The sequence below is a fragment of the Fulmarus glacialis genome, unplaced genomic scaffold (assembly GCF_000690835.1).
Source record: "Fulmarus glacialis isolate BGI_N327 unplaced genomic scaffold, ASM69083v1 scaffold9538, whole genome shotgun sequence".
Classification (NCBI taxonomy): domain Eukaryota; kingdom Metazoa; phylum Chordata; class Aves; order Procellariiformes; family Procellariidae; genus Fulmarus; species Fulmarus glacialis.
The window spans coordinates 9,329-24,242 of record NW_009230121.1 but is presented as its reverse complement, the minus strand read 5'-3'; the positions used below and the strand labels follow the sequence as shown (position 1 = coordinate 24,242).

The 14,914-nt window shown below is 44.4% G+C and overlaps 1 protein-coding gene across 1 annotated transcript; it reads right to left on the bottom strand.

Moving 5' to 3' along the window:
- Window positions 1-10,776: 10,776 nt before the first annotated feature.
- LOC104081376 (C->U-editing enzyme APOBEC-1-like) lies at window positions 10,777-11,226 on the bottom strand. The gene has a single exon (XM_009584103.1). The coding sequence runs from the start codon at window positions 11,224-11,226 to the stop codon at window positions 10,777-10,779; it is 450 nt and encodes a 149-aa protein (XP_009582398.1).
- Window positions 11,227-14,914: the final 3,688 nt, after the last annotated feature.

The window sequence follows — 14,914 nt, the reverse complement described above, 5'->3', positions numbered from 1 at the left end:
GCAATTTTTCTCAAATGTCTTTTGGCTTATCTGGCACTTGAAACCCAAGATGTACATCTGGTAACACCAACTCCAGCGTCACATTGAACAATTTTATTCAGCATAAAACACAAATTTGGACTGAGGTAGAAGTCATAGAAATGGAAACATATGGAAGAAATTAGGAAAGACAGGCAGGTTAGAGAGAAAAAAGAGGAGCACAGAAGTTAGATCAGACATCATAGAATACAAAAAGGGACAAGGTTTGAATCAGCCAAGATCCTAATTTGCAAATCTCTGAGAATTTACACATACTGAGCTTTCTCTTCTCTGGCTGAATGATCTACTGGAAAGAGGTGAGAATCTCCCAATGGAAGACTGGAAACAAGGGGGAAGGCAAAACTTAAATGTGATTAAAAGCTTGGGGTTTATGCCACAGAGGCTTAGGTCTCAATGTCCACCTCCTGGGCTTAATTTGTAATGGTAAATTTTGTGTTAGTTCAAGTGTTCTGCTGCTGGCATATTTGACAGTAAAAGGAAAATCCACTGTATGTTTGTTTGGATTTAATGGAGTTTTCTCAGTAGATATCTACATTTTTATGGAAGGAAAAAACACACAGAGCCTTTTGAGATTTACTCTGTGAACTTCAAATTTAAAAAAGGGCTAAAACGTGTCTCTGTGTGTGTATGAGTACATATGTATGAGCACACACTCACACAGATATTTACATATATATGTATGCATAATAATGCAATAATCGATATAAAAACCAGCTTGTAGATACACAAATACACATCATTAGCAGCATACGAGTTTACAGCTCTGACCGATAAGCACACCCTACCATGGCCTTTTTATCTCTCCCAGCACCTTTGCTTTCCTTTCCTCTGCAGGTTACACAGCATCATCATACTTTACTGAGACTCTTGTTCAGTTCCCATACGTGGAGACTAAAATGTAAAAGATTAAGAAAACTGATGACGCCCTGCTTCTACTGGGTGAGGTTTATGAATCTGACTGTGAACAACAACTCTTGTTCAGTTCCCATACGTGGAGACTAAAATGTAAAAGATTAAGAAAACTGATGACGCCCTGCTACTACTGGGTGAGGTTTATGAGTCTGACTGTGAACAACGAAGTGGAATGGCATCCAGTGAGGCTGTGTGGGCAGAGCCCTGACCCACGCAAGGAGAACAGGTGGTTAGTGGGAAGGACTTACCTGTGTCCTTACTTCAGTATTGATTTTTTTTAGTTAAACAAAACACCCTAATATCCTTGTAATACAATTCTTTCACATTAACTGGTGAGGTTATAGAAATCAGAGGAGTGGATCAAACATATTTCATGAGGAGTTAGTGTGAAAAAAGAAAAGCTGCAAGTGAACATATTTTGGACTATGATTTTCTACTCTAAGCAGTCCTTCTACACTCATCTCACACTACTTCCCATCACAGAAGTTCTATATATTTATGTTTCTGATTTTGCCTCTTTTCTAACTCTTTGTTTCAATGCACGTGCTGTGTCAAAGCACTTGGCAGAACAATAAGTACCCCAAACCCGGTGGACATCAGGGTGTCCATACGCCATTTGAGAGGCTAAGTCTGGCATACAGTCATCACAACTGGCACATTTTTAAATAGCAAGGGCGGCAACAAAACCAGGTGAACTTCACTTGAGAGAAAGCAATGATTCATCTGTTCCCTTCCTATCACTCGTACCGGACAGAGTGTTCAGAGCAGCTCTAGGAACTTCCAGTGCTGAGCTTTTCTTTTCCAAGCACTCAGGTATTGCTCAATGGCGACCATATGGTTAAACTCTCCCCAAAATTCACATGTAAGCTGTAGCTCCTGTGGGAGGTAAAACCTCCATCAAAAGCAGAAAACATCCGCCAGAACCAGGCATTACAAGCATTGGGCACCATCAAGGATGCAGTTAATTTTCTTCATAGCAGCCTGTGTAGTGCTGTGGTTTAGCCTGGTGACCAAAACAGTGTCGATAACACACTAACATTTTAGCTATTGCTGAACAGCGCTTGCACAGCATCAAGGCTTTCTCTGTTTCTGACTTTGCTCCCAGGTGAGTAGGCTGGGGGTGGGCAAGATGCTGGAACGGAACACAGCTGGGACAACTGACCCGAACTGACCACGGGGATCTTTCATGTCATCTAACAGTATGCTCAACAATAAAAATTGGGGAGAGGAACTTCCAGTGCTGAGCTTTTCTTTTCCAAGCACTCAGGTATTGCTCAATGGCGACCATATGGTTAAACTCTCCCCAAAATTCACATGTAAGCTGTAGCTCCTGTGGGAGGTAAAACCTCCATCAAAAGCAGAAAACATCCGCCAGAACCAGGCATTACAAGCATTGGGCACCATCAAGGATGCAGTTAATTTTCTTCATAGCAGCCTGTGTAGTGCTGTGGTTTAGCCTGGTGACCAAAACAGTGTCGATAACACACCAACATTTTAGCTATTGCCTGAACAGCGCTTGCACAGCATCAAGGCTTTCTCTGTTTCTGACTTTGCTCCCAGGTGAGTAGGCTGGGGGTGGGCAAGATGCTGGAACGGAACACAGCTGGGACAACTGACCCGAACTGACCACGGGGATCTTTCATGTCATCTAACAGTATGCTCAACAATAAAAATTGGGGAGATTTTTTTCTGAAGTTGCTGTGGCTTGGGGACTGCCTCGTCATCAGTCGGCTGGTGGTGAGTGATTGCCTCTGCATCATTTGGGGTATCTTTTCTTTTTTTCCCCTTCACTTATTAAACTATCTTTATCTTGATGCGTGAGATTTCTCGCTTTTGCCCTTCCAATTCTCTCCTCCATCCCATGGGGCGGGGAGAGGGGAGAGCAAGCAGCTGTGTGGTGCTTAGCTGCCTGCCAGGGTTAACCCACCTCACCATCTCACGTCCACAGGTAGGCTAGAAATCCACCCTACTTGGGTATCCACAGGTAAGCTGCTAAAGAGGTATTGTAAGAAGTCTTCAGAAGACTCCAGAGATACGGGGTTGCTCTGCCAGGATCTTCATGATTCAGGCCCTATATTACTATGTAAATAGTCTCTCCATCACAGCTAACGCTCTTTCTCCTGTCACTGGCGTGGAGCAGGACTGTGAGATAGGAACCTGCGTGTTTAAGCAGCAGTAAGTGCTTTGTGATATTCCTCATAGCAGAGGCAGGACAATATTCAGGGAACCATCTATCAGTAATCTTGACAGCTTTGAACTTGCACAGTCACGGCATGTGGTGCAGGTCCAGGGGACACCTGGTACAGCTGTGAGATAACCCTTCAAGGGAAGAGATTTAGGGAATGCAGCTGAAGCACTGGGTCCCAGCTACCTTTTCCCAGACTGAAGCTTAGGCCAGTCAGCAGTACCAGCAGTTGCTTAGGCCACTGCCGCAGTGATGGTTATGGATTGTGTTCATTGCATCTGAGTAGATCTTAAGAGAAGTGAGGGATTAAAAGGTGGATATGGGGCTAAGCAGTGTTTGTGAGCAGCAGATGGCAGAAGTAGAAAACAAATGAGATGGGAATCAAGATGTAGCACGGAACTATGAGGGTGGGAGGGCAGACCTTATATTAAAAAATCCATCTGAGCTGTCATGGTTCACTCAGATTTGGAGGCTAACACAGTTACTGATTGTCGTGTAAGACAGGCAGGGCTGCAGGATGGGGAACATATCCATCTGCACCTCCTTTGCCACAGCCTGCTGCCCAGTCCACAATCCCCCTTCATCAGAGGCACTTAAACTGAGACCCTCTGCCTCCCACCACCATGGCTAAGGATCAAGGATGAACAGAGACTTCATTTGGCGGGAAAACTGCTCTTGGTTTAACCAGATCTGTGGTAGCAATGGATGCAGCGTAAACAAGCCAGTGCAAAAGCACTGTGGCTCTGCATCACATCTCTGGGGCTGCAGATCTGGAAGCAGAGCTGAGCCAGGGTTCCAAAGTCACTTTGGGAAGATAAAGCTCTGGCTGCTCCCTGGGTCTGTTCAGAGCTCTGGGATGCCACCAAGTGACAGGTGGGGTGGCACATACAGAGCATGCTGGCATAGGAACTCTGATCTGCTGAAGGAGAAGTCCAAGCCAGAACAGTGATGGAGCTCCAACCCCTTCAGCGCCTGACAGATCTGAGCCTCAGCAGGGATGCTACAGGGAGAGAGACAACAGCTAGCAGCACCTTTGTCCAGTTAGGAAACAGACTGTGAGGAGAGCAGTCACCACGTTGTGTTGCAGAACACTGGCTTGGGCTGGAGGTGGAGAAGATGTGAACAGACCAGGTAGCCAGAATGGGGTGCTGGATGAGACCTTACTCTACATATCATCCATAAACCTAAATGACTGAGTTTAAGCACAAATCTCTGTCCATAGGAGACTAAAATGTCACATGCCTCAAGCAGGGAACAGAAAGGCCACAGTGCATAAGGGACTAGCAGTGACCATAGAGGTGCCACTTGGGACTGGATTCAGGCCCTTCTGTTTTTCTGTACATGAGAATTACAAGACATCCAAGTACAAAACATCACCCCTCAGCTCCCAGATCTTTTTCCCATCCTCATATGCATGTGCCACATGGTTAAATGGCAGTGCTCCAGCCAGCTATGGCAGCAACAAGAGTATTCTCCTGTTTCATGACCTGGCTTTTGTCTCTGCCAGTTCAAGAGAGACGGCTTCTGATTTCTAAGTTACTGTTGAGACATATTGCTCAGCTGCATCATTGATATTTGGCCTATCAGGTCTCATTTGGTATGTTTATTTTTACTATTACTTTAGATACAGCATTTGGTATTTCATTTCCTTGTTCTCACACACACACACACCCCCGGGGAGAACTGAGCTGAATGTGAGGTCTCTTCTTGCTTACTGTTTGACCACAGACTGATTTGCTAGGCAAATGTGACTCAAAAAGAGTGGCTTGAAATAAAAATTTCATCATAGCATTATAGATAAGCAGAATATAGACAACTGACCAGATATCCAGAGCCACTATTTTCTGTGACCAAGTCACAGCAGCTCTTGCCAGACACTGCCAGTCATCCCTATGGGATGAGGAGGCAAGTAATGCAAGATAAAGCAGACAGCAAGGAAGGAGACTTGCTAGCCAGGGAGCATTCCAGTGTACCCAGAAAAGGAGAGCAGGGCAGGCCCAGGGCTAGCAGCCAGGATCAACCAGGAGTCCAGATTTTCAGGCAGGTTCATCCTGATGAGGCAGATCCTAAGTCCTAGGGTCACCTGGGAAGTCAATCCCCCAGGAGTCCAGATTTTCAGGCAGGTTCATGCTGATGAGGCAGATCCTAAGTCCTAGGATCACCTGGGAAGTCAATCCTTAGGTCAGGATCAGGTCCTGTGATGGCAACCATGGTCACATACAGACACAGTGATCACTGGGCTGGTCCACAGAGCTGAGACAGGTCTGAGGTCAACCCAGGAAATCAGTTCACAGGTCAGGAAACAGATCAAGAGGATCCATGGCTGGCCATGGGCATGGACATAGGGATGGGTGTGAGAGATGCAGACAAGCGCACCTACGCCATAGCTCAGGCAGGGACTAATAGCACAGGCTTGAGCTTAAATTGAGTTCCTGGGCCATCTATGGGCAGTGTGTCAGTGGAAGTCCCAAGTGAGGGTGGTCAAGGCAACTAAGGTTTTTTTAATGCCCTCAGGGCTCTGAGAAACACAGACCATAACAATTGCCTTCAGTTTTTATTGTGAAAACAATTTGGGGTTCTTGCTTGCTTGTGACATAGGAATGTCACAGCCTTGCTTTGGCCAAGAGCTGGTTACAATGCAAACGGGCTGAGCGCGGTAAGCCAAGGCCAACAGGATAATGTAAACAAGAGCTAAGCATAATGAGCCTTGGCATGGATGGTGGATCAACAAGCAACAGAACCATCCCCAAAGCTGCTGGGAAAGTATATTATGATATCATTTGACTGGCAACCTGTGCCAACAACTAGCCACAAAGACCTTCAGCAGTAGATATTGAGGGGGGACACTTGGTCCACTTGATAAATTGAGCTTAGCAGTTTCACATTGTCTGTGTTTCTCTTCCCCCCCATAACAACTTGTGTGATCAATTTTCTCTGCCTCTTGAAAGCATCCTGAAGTTGTAAGATGTAAAGACCCGTATCTAAACAAGAGGACACATCTACCAAAGTGGACATTACTTAATTGAGGAGTGCTGCCATTTTGCGAGTTACAGGTTATCATCTTTTAGTTTCCATAAGCCAGATTCTCTTTAGGCTAGACTGGTCCAAACCCCTGAGTGATTCTATTGACTACACTAAAAGATTAGCAATACAAGTGAGATAAGAATCAGACCCAATCATAGCTTTAGAGTTCAATGACTAAAATGGGTATAAGTCAATGAATATTTATCCTAGTCTTGCAAAAATAACCTAGTGTCAGGAATAGGGGATGGAGAGAGGTTCTATTCCCAAGCACTCGGTACTGACAGCAGGGCTTGTACCTCTGCACAGTACAGAGGAGCAAACAACTGGACAGAGGAGCAAACAAACCAGCTTGACTATTGCAAGGGATACAGCTGCATTCCTACAGTTCTTTGTGCAGCCTAATATGCCTTGCTTTTCAAGGAGTTTCCAGTGGATACGTCTAGTGGTCCAGTTCCAGGACGGGCTTGTGGATAAAAATACTTTCTTACTTCTCTTAGCCAGATGAGTGGAGCTGCTGAAATACAATGACCATGGATACTGTAATTATCATTCCACAGTCACACCACTTGGTGGATGGAGGATTTGCTTCTGTTGAATGGAGCATCTGTGGACTTTTTAAGCTGCTCTTTTAAGACCAAGTGCCGCTGTCAGTTACATGCTATAGCTCCCACTGAGCCAGTGGAAAATTCTCTAGGCTAGCACAGTCTTTCAAATGCAGAGAAGTGTTTCAGCAATTAATTATGAGACATTAGTATAGCAAGAACTGACACTTATTTTGATTAGTTGATCAGTTTAAAACAGAGACAAATACTTATTTATATGACAAGCTGTGAAATTCTGGAATCTGCTGCCCCAGTAAACTGTGGCAGGACAGGGTCAAAAGAGATCTGAGAAATTCATGATAACAAATCCATAAACAGACACTAAAGGGAAGGTGCAGGGTTCCCAACCACAGTCATTGTGGGTATTGAGGTAGTGTGACTGGATCATAATGAACCACAGACAGTGGCCAGGCTTGTCTGGGTTCTCCCTAAAAAGCATCTCCTCCTTCCACTATTAAATACAGTGTCTGGACTATGCTTTCTGCCCCAATGGGGCATTTTCTGTGTTTTTAGGTTCACTTTTGTTCCTTTTCATAGCATGAGGTAGGAGACAAGGCTAGCCGAGAGGACAGCAAGTCTCCAGAGAGGTTCCTTTTGGCACCCTGACCTTCTCTTGCCAGAGATTCATTTTTCAAGAGTCAAAGAAATAGCCTGTTTTCATCAAAATGCCTCAGCTGAAGTAAGTTACAGTGAATTAATCAACTGTTTCGGTGCTAATTTATCAGTCCTCTTTAAGTACCCTTTTCCCATCAGCCTGTGCACCACTGGGCCACATCAGAGGAAGAACAACGTTAGCAGAGTATTGGGTCTGGGACACTGTTCCCCATTCTGGCTGCTACCTGCCTCCGTTTCCACATCCAGAAGTTTCTCATCGGGGATATTTAGCACTGTCCAGTATACTCAAGACTCCCAGTGACAAGCTGTCTGTCCAGGATATTGGTGGCTTTTAAAAACTGAGGAATGTTACCAACATTTTATTATTGTTATCTTCTACATACAAGCAGTAAGGCAGCTGGCCATCTTCTGTGGGTGAAATCTCTTAGTAGAGGATGAGAGATAACATTGGTCCGTTACTTGATGAGGTCGGTCACCTCACAAGTAGGGATGTAGACAAAGCAGAGACATTTAATACCTTCTTCACCTCTGTCTTTAACACCAATGATGGGCCCTGGGAGCCCCAGAGCCCTGTGTTGGAAGACCATGACTGGGAGGTGATAAAGTCCCAGCCAACCCCGAACTTGTTCGAGACTTGCTGCTCCATCTGGATGCACATAAATCTATGGGGCCCAATGGGATTTGTCCCAGGGTACTGAAAGAACTCACTGATGTCATCGTGGGACCTCTCTCCATTATTTTTTAATGGTCTTGGGAGGCCGGAGAGGTCCCAGTTGACTGGAAGCTGGCAAATGTTGTCCCAATTTCAAGCAGGGTAAGAAGGAAGACCCCGGTAATTACAGGCCTGTCAGTCTCACTTCAGTGCCTGGTAAAATTATGGAGAAGGTTATTCTGGGAGTTACTGAAAAACACTTGAGAGACAACGCAGTGATTCGTGATAGCCAGCACGGGTTCATGAAGAGAAAGTCCTGCTTAACCAACTTAATTTCTTTTTATGACAAGGTCACCCATCTAGTTGACCAAGCAAAGCCAGTAGATGTAGTGGTTTTGGATTTTAGCAAAGCTTCTGACACTGTCTCTCATAGTATTCTTCTGGATAAAATGTGCAGCACACAGCTAGACAAGTCCATAATACGTTGGGTGAGCAATTGGCTGACGGGTCAGGCTCAAAGAGTTATAGTAAATGGGGTTACATCAGGCTGGCGGCCAGTTACCAGGGGGTTCCCCAGAGCTCAATTTTAGGGCCAGTGTTCTTTAATGTTTTTAGAAATGATCTGGACACGGGAATCGAATGTACATTAAGCAAGTTTGCCGACAATACTAAACTAGGAGCAGCTGTGACCTCCCTGAAGGGTAGAGAAGATTTACAGAGAGATCTGGATAGACTCGAGAGCTGGGCAATCACCAATGGTATGAAATTTAACAAGAGCAAGTGCCAGATTCTCCACCTGGGACAGGGTAATCCTGGTGCTGATCTCCTCTCTCTGGTGACCAGCGATAGAACAGGAGGAAATGGAATGAAGCTGTGTCAGGGGAAGTTCAGCTTGGACATTAGGAAAAGGTTCTTCACTGAGGGGGTGATCAGTTACTGGAACAGACTCCCCAGGGAAGTGGTCACGGCACCAAGCCTGTCAGAGTTCAAGGAGCATGTGGACAACGCTTTTAGTCACATGGTTTAGTTTCAGGTAGTTCTGCGAGCAGCAGGGAGTTGGACTCGATGATCCTTCTGAGTCCCTTCCAACTTGAGATATTCTATAATTCTATGATTCTATGAATGGAAGATCCTGAAATGAAAATAAAAATATGACATTTAGATCCTTTAACAGTTGCACTTTAGACTTGCTGTGATTTGAAATGGACATAGCAGGAGAAGTCCATTACTTGTAATAGCCCAGAATATTTCTTTTCCACAGATGCCATATAAAAGGGATTTCCCAGATGTTCAATGACCTACTTAACTGTAGATTTCTTTCACTCTGTTTCACTAAAAATAGCATTTGTCAGAAAACTCTAATACATTGAAATCAAAATGCTGCAGAACTTATATTAGTTTTGCTAGATTTTTTTTTTGTACACGGTCCTTCTGGGCCAAGGATGTGGACCTCTTCATTCTAGCAGGGTCTCTTGTCTCCAGGGGCACAAACTTTCAGCACCATTGGTGAACACACTCTCTCTTCTCTCTCCTGGCTTTCAGGAGGTCTGGCACAAAACAAAAACAAAGGTTGGATTTTTCCAGGGGACAGACATTGGGTTTTGAACAGTTTTTCTCATCTCACAGAAACTGTACCCTTCGGACCAGTCAGGGAAGTTGCTGAATCAAATCTGGAAGGGACTTCAATGAAGTACATAGGGGCCCAGTGACTGGGAGGGGGTGTCAGACCACTGCAAATATTGACAGAAAGTGGCTGACTATCATCATTCAGTGAACAGAAACCCATGTTCACATCCAGATTAGAAAGGAATCTGGTGGAGGGTTTCTGGGATGAGACTGGAGTTTCAGCTGATAATCAAGGGATTTCCCACTTTGAAGCCTGAAGGAGAAAAGCTGCACTCTTAGCCTTTGCTTCGTAATATGGTGGAAGAAAATCCACAGTGCTTCTCTCCCAATGGGACAGGATAGTTCCTATGATTTTACTATATTACTTTTTCCAAAAGCATGCTGCAGCACTCTTTAAACTCCAAGTAGATATGAACAGCTTCTTTCCTGCTCTTTACAGCTCAGTGACCCCAGACTGCAAATCATTTCATGTGGTTCCCCCTATCCCTCAGAGTCTACTAACCTTCAAGATGTCCTTGAGCTTCAAAAGATTCTTAGTTATCTCTGATTGAAAGCCCACAGTCCAGGAATCATCATCAGCATCTCCCTGGATAAAGTTTTTCCAGCAGTAATTATAGTCTGGAGAAATGGAAGCAAGATGACTAACCTGAGTTTATTCAGATACCAGAAAAGCTCAGGGAACAAGACTTTTTAACCTCTTCCTTGTGCCCATGACACAGAGACAGCTTGGCCGTGGACAGGCCAGCTGATGGATGATGTCCACTCCGTATTTGGAACCAATGCCATTCTCTCTGGGCATTTTTTTTTCCCTCTCTTGTCAGCGGAGGGCTCCTTCAGCCACCCTTATCCCAGCAGCTGGATTTAGTCCCCTAGGACAAGGGAGAAGCACCCTATCTCCCATTCCCTCAGGAGTGACAGAAGGACGGTGTCTCTAAACAAGGGAGAATTTTCATACAGTTCTGGTTGCTAAGAGTCCTGTTCCCCTTCTCCTGCAATATTTGAACATCTTTTTTTGGATGCGACACTCAGTCACTGAATGGTGATGGATGTGCCCCCAAAGAAGCTGGGCAGGACACTGGGCACAGAAACAAGCCCATACCAGGTTCACCCATGCACAAAGTTCACCAGTTCACCCCTTCCCAGTCCCACAAAGTACGGGAAACCTTGCCTTCAATTTCCATGACAGCAATCTTTACTCCTGCCAAGCTCACAAGTTTCTTCAAACCTTGGCGATTTTTTTCATCTTCTATGTAATAAAGCCGTGCTACATATATGTCTATCTTCACATTTGAGTGCATCTTTAAGAAATTCAGTATTTTACGGCAGCATTTCGCACAGGGGCTCCAGGACAAGTACCAGGTGATGGAACAGTTGACATAATTATTGGATCTTCTCATCTTAAAGATCTTCTCTAGGAAGTAGACTTCAGCATGGTAATAATGCTCATTTCTGACCCAGTGTATCCAACGCTTGCCATCCTCACCCCACTGCAGTTTGCATAGTAGGTATGTCTCCCATGGAGCCTTACGGGGGTCGAAATGATGCTTTAACACCTTCTTAGATATATACATGCTGAAACAGAAGAGAAACTTCAAGGAATCACTGGTTACAACTTTGTTTTCGGTAGTTCTCCAGAACACAAAAAAGGGGGAGGGTGGAGGAAATGAGAGGAGAACTGAGAAGGGCAAAACATGAGAGAGCAATGCAAGGTAAATGGAGAGGTAGGCACCATAGCAGGGTGAAGGAACCAAACCCTGAACCACCTAATCCCCCCTTCTGCAACTGCATGCAGAACTTTCACCTCCTCACCCCTCCCTATGGCTGTCCTCTTCCTCATCAACGTGAGGATTTCTAAAAGCTTTCCATATCTCTTTATTGCGTCAGACATTTTTCCAGGGCTCCTATGTAGCCCTTTTCGATGTAGGGAGCCATTGTGAATTTTGTAAAAACTAAAAAAAAAAAAAAAAGAAAGAAAATAAAACCACTGATAAATTATGAATCTGAGTATTTCTCCTTATTGGATTCTCTTGCTGTTTGTATTTTCATAAGGATTAGAACAGTCAGCACAATCCTACATGAGAGAAGGAAAAAGAAGTGCTCTATACAACAAGATGCAGCTCCCAAGAATGACGTTTTTTGACAGATAGTCCATCTCTTACATCCAGATCTATTCAGTTCAGAACAGACCTCTAAATATTGTCAATTAAGCAACTATACAAAGACTGCCAGTGTTGGTCGTGAATATATCCTTTATATCAGTTCATCTAATTCTTACAGAAGATATCTTTAAGGTTTTGGAAAGCAGTGTTACAATAGATTACAGAGATCTGATTTGTTCAAAGGTATCTGTAGTTGTTGCCATCTGATTATAACATGCAGACAAGTTAAAATTTTCAGATCTTACTTAAACTGGTCTTAAGCACCCTCTTGCCTGTGTCTTGACCATAAAATATTGCACTTTGGATAAGCTATTGCAGTGGGTGTCCTGTGCATATTTTCAGGGACACAAGCCATTTCTTTAGGACAATCTTGCAGTACACTAATCTTCAAGATAAAGCCACCTTAAAGATATGTTAAACCAAGTGAAATGTATTGTGTAATCAACTTAATGCAATATAAACAAAAGTCTGCATTCTTATAAAAATCTGCTACAGCTATAACATGCTATTTTTTAAATAATGGATTAATGTAAATTTAAACAGCTCTAACAGAAGGACAGACAAGAAATTTTAAAAACATCATAAAACATTCCCATGCTATAGAATATATACATAATCCCAGCACCTATTCCCTTTTCTCCCCAAACCAGATAAGAAAATACTTTAAGTTGTGGGTTTACAGATAAATTGCCCAAAGCCATGCAATCACTTTAATTTTTTTACTTCTATTGCTATCACGAACAGTCCTTGCTGTTCAGCATTATTATGTACGGTACACATATACAAAGGGAGCCTAACTCAAAAAAATCAAGCACTTAATAGCTGGTTCCTTGATACAAATATGAGACAAAATTAAGAGTTAGCAAATAAAAAAAAAATTTAAAAGTCCTAAAATATTTTTAGTTTTCTTTCTAAATTTGGTTCATCAATCTTATGAAGGTGAACTTGTAACCCTTTCAGAATTTAAGAGCTGGAGAGAAATAGACTAACTGTAAAGACTGACTGAATATTTGAAAGGTGAATTGCACTCAAAAATGTTTAGAGGAGTTAGGAGAGAAAATGGCAGAGGGATGACAGCCAACATAACTGTCTCCTAGGCTTTATTTTCTTTTCCATTAGTATGCAGCTGCTAAGTAAATGTGCATTAAACCTTGAAAAACATATTTACTGATTACAAATATTATTAAAATGTGTTATTTATACTCTTCTATTGTCCCATCATCCGTAACTTGAACAGGAATGCAATCAGTTTATTTTAAAATGTACTACTTTTACGAAAACAGCTCCTAAAACTAATACCTCTCTTATTCAAACTTTGTGTAATAAACTGCACTATTATAGATATTTAATAATTTTCCTTCCTTCCTCTAACACTTTTTATTAGGAACTATTTAAAATTCTGCTCGTTGCAAGATAATAATAGTAATAATGATAGTACCTAAAAATGTACAAGCATAGATGTGTCAAAACTTCTTTAATCTGCGTTTTTCCACCATTGCTAATGCTTTGCACAGCCGATGCACTTCTTTACTAAACTTTGCATTAAAACTTTTTTTTTCCCTTCTGTTGGACAGAAAATGTCTGGTCTGACACTTCCTGTTTATTTTGTGGCACAACAGCCTTTTCAAGACCTCGAAACAGTCAATTCTTTTTATGATTCTCTTGCTGCCCAGCGTTAGGCTGAGCCAGCTCCCGCCTTAGCCCTTCCTCAACCCACACCCATCCTTCACTCGTTTTTATCGGCGCCTTTTGTTCCCTGCCATTTTATGGCTCCCACGAAAGTTTTATGCTGGCGGGAACTTGCCCAACAGGCTCAGACTTTGGTGCAGCCCCCTCGCCCGCTGCAGTTACACCGGGGACCGGGGCTCCCTCTCGGGTACGCTGGCACCAGTGTCACCCTCGCCCTTCCCCAAGCAAGGCAGAGACTTTGCACAGACAGAAAGCAAACCCCTGGGGCAACAAAGCGAGGGGTCCCCTTGGGGTGGAGCAACACAGAGCTGAAGCTGGAGTGGTTTTTTTTTTGGTCAGCAATTTTTTTTTTTACCCTCTCAGCTTTTTCTTGTACATGGCTTCTCCTCTCCCCGTGAACCCTCCGGCTCCGCTCTTTTCCTTTGGTGCTGTCCTCCTTTCTGTTTCTGTTCCTGCAGACCAGGGCTCTGTGCCCGGCCGAGGAAGGAGCACACCCCCAGGCTCCGCTGGCTCCGGGTGATGTAAGAGGAAAGGGAAAAAAATGGTTTGACTGCGGTTGCTACCACATTCTTGTACATGGCTTCTCCTCTCCCCGTGAACCCTCCGGCTCCGCTCTTTTCCTTTGGTGCTGTCCTCCTTTCTGTTTCTGTTCCTGCAGACCAGGGCTCTGTGCCCGGCCGAGGAAGGAGCACACCCCCAGGCTCCGCTGGCTCCGGGTGATGTAAGAGGAAAGGGAAAAAAATGGTTTGACTGCGGTTGCTACCACATAATGACACGTCTTTACGAGCCTTTGCGGCACCTTTTTTTTTTTCCTCACCCCGTAGCCGGGGAGTGAGGGCTGATACATGCTTCCGGTTACAAACGTTGTAATTGGACAATCTCTTTGAAGCCCGCTTGTAAGTTTGAAAGGGATGGTAACGCTTCGTTGGCAGAAAAATGAGATTTACTCTTCTGTGCAGGAACCTCCTCCCAGCGGTGCAGCTGCGCTGTGTGGCACGCAGGCCTTTCCTCCCCAGCACCCGAAGCTCCGCGCTGCGGAAAGCGCAGCGGTTCGGCCTCGCGCGTCGCGAGGTCTTTCCATGCTGTCAGAGCTTTGTCAAGGACGAAGTGCTCACAAATACCTCTGATGAGAGACTTTGCTCACAGGGTGTCAGCAAAGCTTGCTCACTTTCCCTGCCAAACCCAGAAGGTGGAGAGTTCCCCCTGCGGAGGAAGAGAGGGGACCGTGCATTGGGAGCCTTGCAGAAGACGTGGCATTCGAGGAGCTGGTGATCTCGAACAGGCCATGTCTGCTCTCTTGGGCCTTGGGCTTAGGGACTGAGAAGCCCGTGTGTTACTAATGTAATCTGTAATTTATATACACAGGCCTGTGCTGCGCTGCGCTGCACGTGCCGCGTGGCCTTCAGGCCGA

Bases quoted from the DNA above. Each gene is read 5' to 3' on its own strand.
- LOC104081376 (XM_009584103.1), bottom strand. From the start codon at position 11,226: ATGTATATATCTAAGAAGGTGTTAAAGCATCATTTCGACCCCCGTAAG.